Genomic DNA, 15,382 nt, shown 5'->3' on the forward strand with positions numbered 1-15,382 from the left:
CATGATAAAATAATAAAGTAAAAAAGGACATCATTAACGAATACACAAATACAGGTTAGATCAAGATCAAGCGGCACACTTGCACAGATAGTCATCCAAAGTCTGTTCAAAATTTGAAAAATCGTTCTATTCAACAACACACACTGGCAAATCATTCCATATTTCGATTGCATTAGGAAGAAAGGAGTAATTGAACCTATCGGTATGAGTACTGTACAACTTGAATGGCCGTGTTGTGGTTGCTTCTTGCACTCTGTTTACCTGGCGACAGTAAACATACTTCTTTGCTAATATTTAGTTGGCCATTTAGTTTTTGACATAGTACTTTCAGACAAATTTTCTGTCTGTGCGTTTCTGTCAAATGCAGGCCAGAAGAATAAGGAATTTCTGTAACTGACTCTGTCTTTCTATACCGGGAGCATGTAAATCGCCCGTGTGCCTCTGATTTTTGTTCTCCAATTTGTTTCTTTAAACAATATTGATGAGGGCTCCATACCACCAAATATAAATATATATTTAGAGGGGGGACACGTCATCTAAGTCTAGTAGTGATTACTTCAAACTTTCTGGACTGACTCTACTGAAGATTCAGTGGAATTTTGAGACGGTGATATTCTGCCCATTTTGTTATTGTTTCTCTCTTGTCTGTACAAACGGCAAATTTCCTATATCTGATCGTGACTATGTATTCTACTTCTGGAAGTACCGAAATTATTGGACTATCAAGTGATGGTCACGCTAAGGAAACTGCCAGCTCATTTACTCTTAATCCATAGTGACGCGGAACACAAAGTAGCTTAAGGAGTTTCAGTTGAGGGCAGTCAGGAGGGCTGAAAGAATGGCGAGGGCCAGCGATGCCTTGGAATAAGGGCCCGACGAGGGGGCGTAGCCGTGTTTTAGCGGCAACAAAGTCTTTTCCGCAAAGAAAGTTTTGTTTTTCTTCTTTAGTTTTGGCGGCACTAATGCGCGGAATGTCACTAGAGTTCACGAGTCTTCTGAAGCTGTAAGAGCTGCACACACTGAAAGAGAAACTGTTATTATTATTGCTCTTTTATATAAGAAGAGAGTTTTCGAAGCGCAAAAATTACATCCACAGGCTCAGCTTCAAAGTAGGAGTAAAATCAGGCAGCCTCACTGAGAATGACCAGCCAAGCAAATCGGAGCACAATTTCCTATGCCTGCCTTTTCATTATTCACAGAATCATCTTTGCCTATTATATTTATTTGTACATGAACGAGATAATATTTTGATGTGTTATTGAAAAAAACTGAGATTGGAACTCAGATAAGGGGGGGGGGATTTCATATTATCCTATCGCAATATTGCAAGTCAAGCGGTAAGTTTCAATTACATTTATATAGTCTATATTTTACTAGCCAGCTTCTTTTGAACAAAAATAATCTTAGGTGTGTCAAACCGTCGCCAATGAGCAAGAAGAAAGACGTCTGGGTCGGTGTTAAAGGCATGGTCAGATCTTCTTGTCGGTAAGCTATAACATTTTGAATAAGCTTGTAGGGTTAAACTACGGAGTCAACAAAGTAGTGTAGTCTGACGCGCTTCCTGATAAAGTGCTTTTTTTTGCCTCAGCAGTATGTTTAATTGGGGCTTGAAATTTTGAACGTCGAGGCTTATCGAGTACTCGAAGTTTCGCTAATAATTTTCGATGTGCTACTGGCAACACCTCCATTCTTGGCGCCTTTAAAGTGGGTATATGAGCCATTCAAAGAGAGCAACAAAAACCACAGCCATGTCGCCACTGAGTTTTCCACATCTACATTACTCTCTATGAGAGCGTCGGAACTGAGGCACCGCAACAGAGACATATGCGATGCCGTATTTAATTATATAAAGTAAGCAAATAGACTGTCGTGTTAATATTATAAGTACATTGATGTATTGTCATTGATATGTTGATTGATCCTATCTGTATTTATTCTAATACTTCAAGTGTAACATTTCTTTAATTGGCATTTCATAAATAAACCAAAATATCAAAAATAATTTTGATTTTCTATAAACTATTTTTTACATGTTTCACCCCTCTTTACTCTTTTTCCTCTTCTTCCCCCTCGAACTCTACTGCCACACGTTTCATGGCTTATCTTCCGTGGTGGGTTGTGCCATCATTCCAGGAACCAACCAACCATAATTCTTGACACCACTGGCACGGTTTCTCACATTTACAGATAGATCGCGTACCATTTCTCTAGCGCTCCGGTCTGGTTAAACATTACATTTTGGTGTTCTGCAAGCAAAACGTAAGGTGAAATTACCAGGCATTAATATTTACCAATGGTGTTCTCTAAAGCATGAATGATTTTCACGGTGCACGAGCCTTGTTTTTATTCTTTTTGCGTTCTATTCCAGCCGCATTGCAGTAGTTGGACCCGAAATCAAAACGGCAAGCTCGAGCTTAGCAGCATGACGCCACAACCAGTGAGTTGCCGGGAGGAATATAATTGTAGTCAATCATACTGGACACGTACCCGGCTGATAAGCAATCGGATTCCTAAAGCTTTTTTTTTTAAATTTATATGGCAAGCATTTACTAACGCTAGTCTAACATCCAGCGCATTGTCTTATTTCGATAGCATTATATGGACTCTCTCGGCTGGTTTTTGCCGCCGGCGTCGACGTCGGCGTCACCGTCACTGACCGTATGAGTACACCGTATAAGTACAAGACAGAAACATAATCCAGGAAAACACTCTGGCGCACGGAAATGAACTTGGTACCTCTGAATCGTGAGTGCGAGGCTTTAACCACAGAGCCATGGAGGAGCACCTCCTTAAAAGTTGAAACGGCAAGCTATCTATATATACCACTCACCGCTGTTGACGGGCATCTCCGGGGGAACTATCGTGTTTTCAGCATCACCAGCAAGATGGCGCCATGAGCACGTGTCGCCACATCATCCCTACACGGTGGTGCGCGCTCTCTCCTCCCACGCGTGCTTCGCGCCCCAGAGAGGAAGGGGGCGACGCTCACTCGCGCGCCCTTATGTCGCGGTGGGGAGGATCGTATGTATTGGCTGGCCTTGGGTTTTATTGGAACGATTCCGTTGTAGTTACCGGGCACGCAAATGTCACTGCAATCGTTGCACAGTCTCCGTTTGCGAAAAGGGCGCGCTTTTCAGACACAGCGAAGTAACAACTGAGACGCTTATTCGCGTTCATCTGTACCTGTAAGTACGCGTCGTGCGTAATTTGTGCGTGAAAAACGCGGGGGACGTTTCGATCTGCTTGCCATTTTGCACGTGACCTTCCAATTTGTTGCTATCGCGTTCATTGCTTTGCCTTTGGGGCAAAGCTGTGCCTTTTTAAATTTTTTGAAGTGCGGAATCTTTGACGAGCGCCTTAATGTCAATACGCAAGTGGTTTTATAATACCGCTGTCAGACGGGCACTTTTGATCGTGCTCAGGGCCGATCCGCAACGGTCTTCTTGAAGGTGACCAGCAAGCTTGTGGCTGCTACATGGTAGAGCCTAATCCGGACCAAGTTTGGCGAGACGTCAGCGAAATCGCGATCCCGAAGTACGATAACGAAGCACAGATCGTGATCATCTTGATACCGATCGCGCAGGATGTCGATTAAATGTGAACGTGTACCAGAACCCGACCCGAATCATCCTGATCGTCATCAAAATTTTCCGAGTGAAAATGGTGTGAGAGATGTTTGAATAGTTCTTGGTAGATGAGTTAACCTCCATGAGATTCATAATAGCTCACACCACAAACAGATCGACGTTTGAGATAGAAAAGGCTCAACAGGTCGTTAGCGCCCGGGTTGCCTCCTCTTATTTTGTTTCCAATATTTGTTGTTTGCACTATTTTGAATCGCTTTAAAAAAGTCAACTTCTCATGGGTCACTGCTAAAAGGCTTGTTGCATTACCTGGCTCTATGATCACGGCTGCTTTTTCTCTACAGTAGTGGATCAACACTAGTGCATTGATATATCATAAGTCAGCGAAGTGCGGTCGCTACTGTCATTGAAAATATCAGCGCATGTTCAGAAACACGGTGTAACATAAACACAAGAAGGACCCCGAAAGCACGCATTTCTCGGGCGAAACGTTGCCTATTTGTCAACCCGATTGATTTTGCTATACCGTGTAAAGACAGGGCCGCTCGATATTTATTATGTAGGGCTGCCATTGAAATAGAAAGATGTGTACCAGGTAACACACAAAGGAAGACGCTATACGCACATCACGCCAGAAGGCTAAGGTAGTATATCGTTCTTTTTTTTTCGAAAACGAGAAAACATAAGCCAAGTGCCGGCCTAATGGTATCCCCTACCCGTTAATTATAGTTAGCGCACAGCGTTCTAGAACAATTCAGAATCATATTTACGCACTGACTTGGTAGCACGCACGCGGAGAAACTACCGCCAACCGAAGCAGCGAAAAAAAAAAAGCTTGAACTTACCGAGCACGACTCCGGTTGGCGCCTCCACGAGGCCGCTGACCGAAGCGATGTTGGCCGAGCTAGCGGACACATTCGATGCGGCGGTCGAAGAGGACACGCCGGTAGAACCGGACCCGTGGTTTGAGTCTGATGGCGGTGACAAGGACCGCACCGCCACGGGATTCGCGCACACGGGCACCGGGTTGCCCGCGTTGCAAGGAGGAGAATGAGTTCCGTTGACGCCTGCACAGTCGAGGAACAGCTTCACGCTCGCCATCCTAGGAATCTGTCCTCAGATGATTACTTGCGTTGAAATATTCTAGCTTCGATTCTAGAAGTGTTTCGTCCTCTGTGTCATTTCTTACCCATAAAAAAATTAACGGCAGATCCACAAGGTGAACGACGGTGAGATTGGGCGAAGCTCCTGGATGTAATACTGTGAAATTTTCTTCCGTTAATTCGCCCGATAAAAAACACCTGGCGTCTTTCGTTAAGCAGCTGGCGTCTTCTTTTTGTTTTGCTTTAGATACATCTGGCGTCTTTTCGTTTTGCTTTTAGAAAACATCTGGCGTCTTTCGTTGGTTTATTTCATCAATCAACGGCGTTTTGAACAAAAAAATTGATTGTTTAATCACGCACAGGAGAAATCTCACCAGGCACTACCTTGGAGGTAAACAATGGCTGCTACTGGGAATGAGAGACAGCAGAAGTCGGTTTTAACACTTCTACTTCTACTAACGTTTCCTACTGGAACATGCCTGTGGCTGCTAATGGGGAATGAGAGACAAGAGCATTCGGCTTTTAGTTAACGCGCACACCGCGAACTTTTTATTGTTCAACAAAGCACAGGAGAAATCTCCCACCGGCACCACCTTGCAGATCAAAATGTAACACTTGTTACACACCAGAACTACGACTTCGAGGGACGAACTGGTGCCGCTTTGAGGAGCTTCGCCCCTAAAAACGTCAGGCCTAAGCGGAACGCGATGCACAGTAACAGCGAAAGTGCAAGAGTGGCTTCTCTAGAGCCCGTTTTAAACTCTGTTGGAGTAACGAATACATGTAAACCCAAAGGTCGGAAAAGCAATGGGAACTCACTCAGACTCATTAAAAAAATTACTCTGAGGGCTCACTCGAGCTCAGAATCATGAAATATTTTCTCAACCATCCCTCAGACGGATTAAGACTCACTAATATTTTTCTGACCCGGACTCACACGGGCTCAAGCTCCCGAACATCATAGAATTTCCTAATAATACACCAGAGGGAACTCTGGAGCTATAATGTCTATAGGAGCTGGAACGCACGGCGCTTCAGCGAGCATGGGAATGATGGGCAGTACACAGCTTTGTCTAATCTTCACACTTCTGGTTCCATGTGTGTTTGTCTGGCTTGGAGCTGTTTTCTCAGGCAACAAAAATCAGCAAATGTTCAACGGTTGCTCTTCATCACCTTATTCTTTTAGGCTTACTATTTCAAATCGGGTCACGAAGTTCAAAAGGGTTCGTTCTTTCTTCTAAACGAAACTGAAGCACAGCAATAAATGAAGCTACAAGGGCGATTCACCGTCCGCAAGTACGAAGACTAGGCAAATCCATGTACTACCCATTATTCCCATGGTAGCTGAAAGATCGCAGCACCAGAGTCCCCTCTAGTTAATTTTAGGAAACTCTGTGCCCAACATAGCACTGAGCAAAACTTACTCAAATTAACGGCTTAGACTGAGTCTGAGGGAATCTGGGTAAGTCCACTAATTAGTCCGTAAGCTTAAAAATAGTTTCTTCGGTGATATTGTTAATGTGAACGCCAACATTTTACACAATGGGTGCTCTACAATATCCCTCTTGAAACTTGTACTTTCAAGCACGAATTATCAGTGGATTCAATCGAATAAGGACATTCATGTCACAAACATGACTGACACGGCATATTTTTTATCAAGAACGTTTGATGAAAAAGTTTGCGAGGAGACCAAAGTAACCGTGAAATATTTTTTATTGAAACAAGATAATCAGCCATCTCGGCTGTAAAGGATGTCCGCAAGCTACACAATACCCAAGCTTTAGCAGAAGAACACTAAACCTCATTGAGAGAGACATCATTCAGCATATTCAGAGTTATTGTCTTGAGTATTTCGCTGCAAAAAAGGGTATGAACCATCACCCCGAAAAGAACCCTCATTGGATCTGCAAAGCAGTAGCGGTGCGCACGGCGTTGACCCGGTTGAATCGGGGGTCGACGCTGGTGCTGGAGGAACGGTTTGAAGCAAAACTCGCTGTAGCGTTTACTCGAGTAAACGTTTGTTTAAAACGCAGAGACATGGGTGGCGGGACGTGTTGAAGACGCTCGCGCTCGGCTTCCTTGACTTGCGTCTCGTCGGTGTTACCTGCGCGTCGTCTGCATTCTTGAACGAGATCGGTGTTCTTGACTCGCACCTCGTCGGTGTCGCTGGTCTTCCACTGTCGACGCTTGCGTTCGGCTTCCTTGGCACGCACCTCATCGCTGTTGACGTCGCCATTCGCGACCGCGATAGGCTTCGCTAACCCTCGCAACACCGGAGACAGCCGGGAAAGGTACGCGCACACTAGCGAGAAGCATGCCCCTACGGCGTCTCGCCCGTTGATGCGATTGCACGGCAAGCAGCGGCGCACTGTCTACATTGTCGGCGCAACGAGATCCTCGAGACGCGCGCAACGCGCACGTGAGCCGGCTCGCGGCTTCTTCTCGTCGACAGATGGGGAGAGGTGGCGCAGGTGAGATTATGACCATGTGAGGAGGGGGCTCGAGCGTTGCGAGTGTTGGAGAGGGTGAAGAGAGAAAGAGCTGACACTATGCGAGCGCGCGGCAAGCGAGGGAGAGAGACGTCACCGCGCACTGCTAGGAGAGCGTGAGCTACTTGGCACCGCTCCAACACCTGCAGCGAGAGGAGCGGTGTGGACGCAGGGACAGCGTTACACATGCTAGTCAAAAAGCTTCTTCGCATCTAAAAACACTAAGACCTTATGTAAACGAAGTATGTAATCTTTATACTCACGACGCCACTATCTCTACAGTTCTATTGAATGAAATGGGACCACCAAATAACTCTATTGGAAGCGAAGCAACTCTGACTAGCCTGTGTAACGTTGTCCCTTCATCCGCACCACACACCTCGCCGCAGGTGTTGCTGCGGTGCCAAGTAGATCATGCCCTCACTCTCCCTCGCTTGTCACGCATTCGCCACGTTTCAGCTCTCTCACTTCACCCTCTCCCCTGTTTGAAACACTCGAGCCCACTCCTCACGTGGGCATCCCCCCCCCCCCGTACCACCTCTCTCCATCTGTCGGCGAGAAGAAGCCGCAAGCCGGCGGGTGCGCGCTCTGCACGCGTCTCGAGAATCTCGGGGCGCCGATAATGTGGGCAGCTCGCCACTGTTGCCCGGGCGATCGCGCCGATGGGCGGAACGCCGTCACGGCATGCTTCCCGATAGTGTGCGTGTATCTTTACCGGCTGTCGCCGGCGTTGCGAGGGTTAGTGAAGCCGATCGCGTTCGTGAATGGCGATGTCCACACCGACAAGGCTCGAGCCAGGGAAGCCGAACGCAAGCGTCGGCAGTGAAATGCCAGCAACACCGACGATGTGCGAGTCAAGAGCACTGATCGCGTTCGAAAATACAGAGGACGCGCGGGTAACACCGACGAGACGCGAGCCAATAAGGCCGAGCGCAAGCGTCTTGAATGCGTCCCGCCTCTCGTGTTTTTGCGTTTCAAACAAACGTCTACTTAAGTAAACGCTTCAAACTGTTGTACCAGCACCCATGTCGACGCCCGTTTCAACCGGGTCAACAGCGTGCTCAACACTACCGCTTGGCATCCACCAGGATCGCTTTGGGGAGATGGTCCATAGTTTTTTCACAGAAAGCACCCAACTAGCTAAGAAGTGCTCCTTCCTATGTGTTTGCGGGGTACTTTTGTTCTCAAGGTATACAATTGCCCGACTTTGCTTAGAACAAAAGCCATAGCACACAGATTGCCAATTTGCGCATGGTTTGCTCCAGAAATGAAGATTGCAGCATGTAAAAAAAGGAAAACAAGACCCCGGTATGTCATTTGAAGCGCTCACATTAACAGATGCTTTCAATGTGGCAATTACCTGCGAAAGACACAATCACGCTCGCACATCCCCCTTCCTACCCTGCACCTCAAATAACTGCGTGGAAATGAGACATTATTCCCTCGTGTTGTAGCTCTAACCTTTCCTACAAGTGCTATATTAAAAAAAATAAAAGACTGATATACCATGCAGGAGGATATACAAAGCAGCACAATGCTGCTTTAGGGAACCTCACAGTGCAAAAAGAAGTAAGAAACACAAAACAAGTACTCGTGTGCCTTCACGCTATGTATAGTGAACCACACATGTTCAAGAGAAAATACAGGCTTGACGTGACAAAATATAGTTAAAGGGGGAATCTCTTTTCAGTCAATGTTTCGACAAGAAGAGTTGCTGTAATCTGGGGCACAACCCTGCTCCGAGGAAGACGACTCCTCCTGTAGAAGCGTTGGCTGCAATGACATTTCCTCTTTACTGATTTTTACATACAGTAAAACGGCATATAGGAATTCTCGACGACAATGCATGCGATAAGCATCAAATGCGCTGGCGATGTTCATCATGTCATATCTATTGGTATAGGGCAGCCGAATATTGTGCTTCGATTTATTTGCAATCCAAAAAAAAACGAGTACTTGGTTTCAGGGTAGGACTGATGTGGCAAACTTTTTTTTTTTTGCTGTAAACTGCAGATGTAGATGCGTGTTTACGCAGCCTAAATTTTCTGCGGCTCGCGAACGACACCTGCGCAGAGGAAGATTGCGAAATGAGCGCAGCTGGCTGCATACTGTCGCGCGTTTCGCATAAAAGGAAATAAAAATAAAACTGTCACTTTCTAAGGTGCCAACCTATACAGCGAGGAACAGCTGCAACTTGAAAGTAAAGAATATTGACTCGATTTGCCCTTATCCGCGATAGCTCCGAGAAGACGTTCGCTCACGCTTCTCGGCAACGACACAATAGGCCTCGAAGAACAGCTGTGCGAGCGCTCAAGTGACTCGTAGAGCGACGTGAATTCACTTCACGAGTTTCTCGTTTTTGTGGCGACTCTGTACGACAGCTAACCAAAGGCTGTGTAATCACCTGAGGCACCTTCACTAGAGTCGCTCTGGTTGATTCAAGCGAAAAAGATGGGCGAAAATAAAAAGTCACTTGTCGGATTTGCTATGCATCAAAATCAGATTGTAGTTTGCATAGTGATAATATCGATCGTGTATATATATATATATATATATATATATATATATATATATATATATATATATATATATATATATATATATATATATATATATATATATATATCTTTACATGAAATGAAGTGTATATTAAAGGGGTCGTTTTTTCGTGTTTAACACATTATATTGTAACGGGGAGTGACAATACACCCGTGACAATATTAAAGAGATCTAACCGACAGTAATATGGCAATGGAAGTATAGTCGAAGGTATAAGACCGAATTGTAATGTAAATGTGAAGAAAGAAAAGTTGGTGAAAAGATTCTCTCTCTCTCTCTCTCTCTCTCTCTATATATATATATATATATATACATGGAGAGAGAGAGCCGCGATATTACTACTCTATTGTCACAAACTATCTGCCTAATGTGCCTAATGCCGTGCATTGCACCGTCAACAGCGGACAGCAGAAGCCACGTTCTTAGTCTCGACAACAATTAGGGTTTCATTACCGACTGTTAGGTATGAAACGCTCACCTTGCATTGAGGAGACTTTAGGTAATTGCGTCGGGCTTAGAGGTTTGATGTCCTGAGGTGAGTCCGGCATCTTGCAGCCCTGGTGCTGCGACGATGAACCGCCACTGCCCAGAGATGGCGTGGTGGTGGCGGCCAGATCTGCAAACATGAGAATAGAGCATTTTCGAATTTTACCGGGGGCAGATGGGTTTTCGCTCACAAAATGTCATCATGTTGAGCACGCAGTGTCTGTTTCACACGACAGCGACTTTGCTCCAACAGCAGTGCGGGCGGCTTCAAGTGAGTCCGGGAACCGTTTGAAAAATCGCTCGTGCCGAGATCGCCGGAAATGAAAAAAATTAACCTCCACGAGCAGCCGCTCGAGAAGCACGTGACAGGGGCGGATTTTTTTGGCCCGAAGGTGCTTGAGCTCGCGAGCTGGTGGCACTTTTCAAGCAGATGACCAGCAGACTCTCATGAGAGAGTTGTGCTGTTCACAATTGTGGCAGTTTGGGCGTGTTGGTATGACGCGACCAATAAATCCCAAGCGCACAAATATACGAGGAAAAAAAGGCAGCACCTGCGTGTCATACCTTTTTGTCTTCATCTGTTTGTGCGTTTAGAATTTATTCGCGCTGCACTCCGTATGGTGTTGGGGAGACGGAACTACATTGAGTGTTTCACGTTTACGGCTGACACACCTGTTTCTTTTTGGTTCGTTTGTTTTTTCACTGTGGCAGAGAGTTCTCATAGCTTGGTTTTGAGCGAAAAAATGGGTATAACAATGACTCGACCTGTCTCGATTGCCTTGAGGCGGAAATGGAATGAAAGAATGGTTGAAAGTCGACAAGATAGCAAGATATAGATCAATTTTACGCTAAATTTTGGTGATGCGACCCCCTTCCGGCTACAGTTCTGGGCAGTTTTCGGACACGAAGTGAAACACGTAAAAGTGAGTCAGCATAGGGCATTTATGAGAATAATGGGGAACTGAGGTTCCCCCATAGGCAAAAGAGAAAACGGGTACCGCACAGAAACCAGAACCGGTTCACTGGTTCCGCGGTGGCCAAGGAGACCCACTGAACCATGCGCGCTTTCAGTAACCGACGCACTCTTCGTAGCGGAGAGCGTCGCCCGAAAACCGAAAAACACGACGAGTCTGACAGTCGCGATGCGGCCGCGAAGTCGCTTACGTGCAAAAGAGGCTTCACCTCTGACGCGCGATCTATGCGGGGAGCTTGCCGCACGTTTGTTTCAAAAGATGGCGTGTCAAGCCAATCAAGTGCAAAAACTACGTTCGAGGAAATGAAGCTTTCCCCCTTTCTGCGCTCTCACTACGGGACATGCAACGCCTAAAAGAACAGCGGCCCAACTCTTTTTGTTTAGCTTCGTTGTGAAGCCGGTGCTCTCAAAGAATTCACAGGTTAAAAGCGAGTATATTGGTAAATTGCGGCTCGAACACCCGTTTGTTGTCTTAATAGGCGTGCGCTGATCTTATGGGAATCCAAATAATGACAACACCAACGTCAAGCTAAAGCCAACCACTATCTGCTCACTTCTACGTGCGCATTTTGGCAAAAAGAGGAAGAAGGCTGTACTCTGCATGTACTGGCATTTGTATAAAGCCAGAAAAATAACTGGCGTGCTATTCACACAAGCACTACACCTCACTAGTGGACCAACCTCAGAACAACAGATTAATCATGATGTTTGTTCAGTGCCTGTGCAAAACAAACATTTTTTATCATTAATTTGGGAACACAGGTCCAACTTTGCACTAGGGGGTCACTAATTTTCTGCCAAATTGACGGTACATAAGCGCGCTGGCATAATAGACCGTGTGCGATAGTATTACAGGGCAATACCAGGTAGAAAGTGATTTCCGAAAACGCTTATTTTTTGGCGCAAGTGACCAAGCAATAAACTCATAAAATGAGCAATGAGCGCATGCGTAAGTAGTCAGCATAACAAAAATATAATGCAATGCATGTTCGATGTGTCCATTAGTGTTGCGAAATGGGCGCCTCCATTACATTCCAATTTGATTTTGCGGAATTAAAACTTGCCGCAATTCCATTCCTTTTAATTCCTGGGAATGAAAAAAAACTCGGCCCATTCCCACTACGGGAGTGGCAGGGCAGTTTCATTCCATTCCTGTAATTCCTCAACGTACCAAAGATGTCCTAATAGGCTTATAGAAGTCTTGATTGTCCCGATAAAGTTGATGTCGTCAGATGCATTAAGAACTCCAAAAGTGGGCAAACCATGTTTTCATTGTCGAGGGATAGTACTTTGGTGACAAATTTCGTGCAGTACAACCACTCTACTAATATCCATGGGGACACTTCTGTCACTACCTATTGTATTTGCATGGTCAGCATGTTTGAGTGAATGGTCATGTTATACTATTGTTTTAGTTTAAATGTGTTCATTCCTAAACGACGACATAGCCTATTTGCATGATGACAAAAGTAGTGCTCAAGACTAAGCAGTTTTGTCACGCATCTGAAGCGGTCGTGAATATGGAGAAAACTAAGATTTGGTTGATGAGGAACAAAACCTAGATCTAATGCTATTAGTTGCAATGGCGTACCGAATAAGAAAAACAATGGGCCACCACTGTAACTACGCACGACGGATACGAACGGCACAGAACAACGGTTACGCGAAAAGAACAGAGATATTTTGTAGCAAGGCAGTATATATATAAGGACAAAATTTTAGTAGGCCCATTGCTTATAAGTGTACTGAACTTGAAATTCGCCAAGCCATTGAAAAATATTGCTTCACTGCTAAATTCGGGGCTCAGACTTGCTAGTGTTCAAAGTTTGAAAAAAAAAACAGCACACAAGATAATCGAAAACAAACTTTTTGTTTTGGAAAATGACGTCATTTCATTCCCCTTCCACTCCTCCAATTATTGTCCCCATTCCATTCTTATTCCATTCTAGGGTAAAGAAAATGTGGAATAATTTCGGAGTCATTCGAATTCCGGCGTGGCAACTCTGCAAGACTGATATTTATACACTTGTGCACCATTCTCTTTTTTCTTTCTTTTTTTTCTCCACAACTTCGTCCCACTGTTTATGACCTAGTTTTACTTTTTATTTAATTTACTTTTTTACTCGGTAATACGCACGCGTATGTTGGAGCTCATTGATTGTAATGTTGTCGGCAAGCTCTCAGCCATCATTCACAACGGATTGTTATTTTCACTGGCAGTGGAGACCCCATGAGGCAGCCAGCCACAGCTACTTAGAGAAGCAAAGCAGCAATGTTGAGAGGGGTCACTGTTGACACAGGCGGAAGAAGTATATCTATACATATATCTAGACGCACGATATCGTTTAGCAAAGCGGATGGGGCTCGCTGAATTAGTCTTCGTTATGCCAGCGTGGGTTATCGGCTTCGTCGATTCATTTATTCCCCTCTGACTACACGGCCCCAAAATTTGAGATTGATACTAAATCTCCCTCCCTCCCTTTTTTTCGTTCATCTCAAAGTGCCGCTTGTTAGTGCCGCTTGTTAGAAGTGTGGCAGCCCAAGCTGCCACACTTCTTTGTTATAAGAGCTTCAAAATTCTCTTTATGGTATAGGCTGAATAGGCTGTAGTTCAGTAAAGCCACCTGCGACATCTGAAATACCTAGTTTGTCACATAGTTGTCGCGAAACTGATGAACAAAATTCGTGGGGCTCTTTCAGAATTTTCAGATTTCTTCGCAGCACCACGAATAAACATGTGCGTACACTCTGCGTTCAACTATTGCGCTTATGGAGTGCAGCTGCTCCTTTACGTGCGCCTGAAGCATCCTCGAGGAACAGCGTACTTATGCACACGACTTTAAACAGCCGTAGACGCGTGGCCTTACATCTCTGCGGCCGTCAGCTTATGAACATCCATCACAGTTTTATGAATCTCTAGTATTTTCTACGAAGAAGTGCCTATGCCGGAGCAGATCTATAACCACACATATTGCGTCGCTTACAACTACATAAAGTGCTATTCCAGGCACTCGATTCTGATATGGCCTCAGTTTTTTTTAATACGCTCCAGTTATTGCACATACTGTGCACGTGATGCTTTTATGTTTAACAACTTTGGTATCTTTTTTTAAGCTTGTAAACGACAAAATACTACCGGATCGGTAAAGGGTTATCATTCAGAACTCGGCTCACATTCAAGAGAAGTTTCCCACAAAAACGCTTAACGTGACTGTCCATCGTTATTACCGCGCTCACCGCCAGTACAGGTTTGTTTCGCCGGTCAGCGGGACATGGTGGCGGATAAGAGGGAGAATTTCGTTAACAGGGGCCTCTTCTCTGTAGCTTCACTGAAACCTCTCCGCATCTCGCGTTTCTCCTCCGTACAATGTTCCATACGGAGACGCCGAAGATGAGCGCAAATTGATGACTCGTCACGGGGACGAGAGGGGGGAGAAGCTATCGGGGCTTCAACTCTAACCACCCAATATCGTTCGTCATCAGCAGCAACCAAAATTACGACAATCTTACGGTAAATTGTCTATTCGTCGAGCGAAGAGGAAGGCAGCCACACATCACGCGGTTAAGTAACATACAGAGGTGGTTACGAATTTCGTAGTCAAATAACGTCGTTCAGAAACCTTTCCACACTTATCATCAAAACGCAACATGCACAAAGCAGCCGCTATGGTAATCTGGTTACGATGCTCGGCTGCTGACCCGAAAGGTATGCGTTTGATCCCGGTCGCGGTGGTCACAATTCAAAGCATGCAGTCCCATCTAATGTGTGATTTCAGTGTACTTTTCCCAAGTTATATAATTTATCCGGGGCTCTCCACGACGGTACTCTCGTAGCCTGAGTCAATTTGGGACGTATACCGCACAAACCAATCATCAATAATAATAACTGCTGAGGTTCAACGTCCCGAAACCACGATGTGGTTATGAAGGATGCCGTAGTGGAGGGCTTCGGAAATTTGCGATGTGGTGTTACTTGACATGTACCTAAAGCTAAGCATGCGGCGTTCAAGGCTTTATCTGAATAATAGTTGTAACTATTATTGAGTTAAGTGACTCAAGAAGAGTTATAGTCGGGCCGGAGTGCAATCTGCGAACGCAATACGGCCGTGAAGGGCTCTAAAAATTTCGACGACCTGGGGTTCATTGACATGCACCTTAATGGGTACACGGGCCTCTAGCATTTTC

The 15,382-nt window shown here is 45.3% G+C and overlaps 1 protein-coding gene across 5 annotated transcripts in view; it reads right to left on the bottom strand.

Moving 5' to 3' along the window:
* Nucleotides 1-15,382, bottom strand: part of LOC119187486 (protein CBFA2T1) — a 173,297-nt gene that overhangs the window by 24,536 nt on the left and 133,379 nt on the right. For all 5 annotated transcript variants that reach the window (XM_075878654.1, XM_075878653.1, XM_075878657.1 and 2 more), the window contains 2 exons: nt 10,217-10,354; nt 4,430-4,651 (listed from right to left, as the gene is read on the bottom strand). In XM_075878654.1, the coding sequence (XP_075734769.1) occupies nt 4,430-4,651; nt 10,217-10,354 (360 nt within the window). The remainder of the gene's footprint in view (nt 1-4,429; nt 4,652-10,216; nt 10,355-15,382) is intronic.

This window comes from Rhipicephalus microplus, chromosome X, assembly GCF_043290135.1.
Source record: "Rhipicephalus microplus isolate Deutch F79 chromosome X, USDA_Rmic, whole genome shotgun sequence".
Lineage (NCBI taxonomy): Eukaryota > Metazoa > Arthropoda > Arachnida > Ixodida > Ixodidae > Rhipicephalus > Rhipicephalus microplus.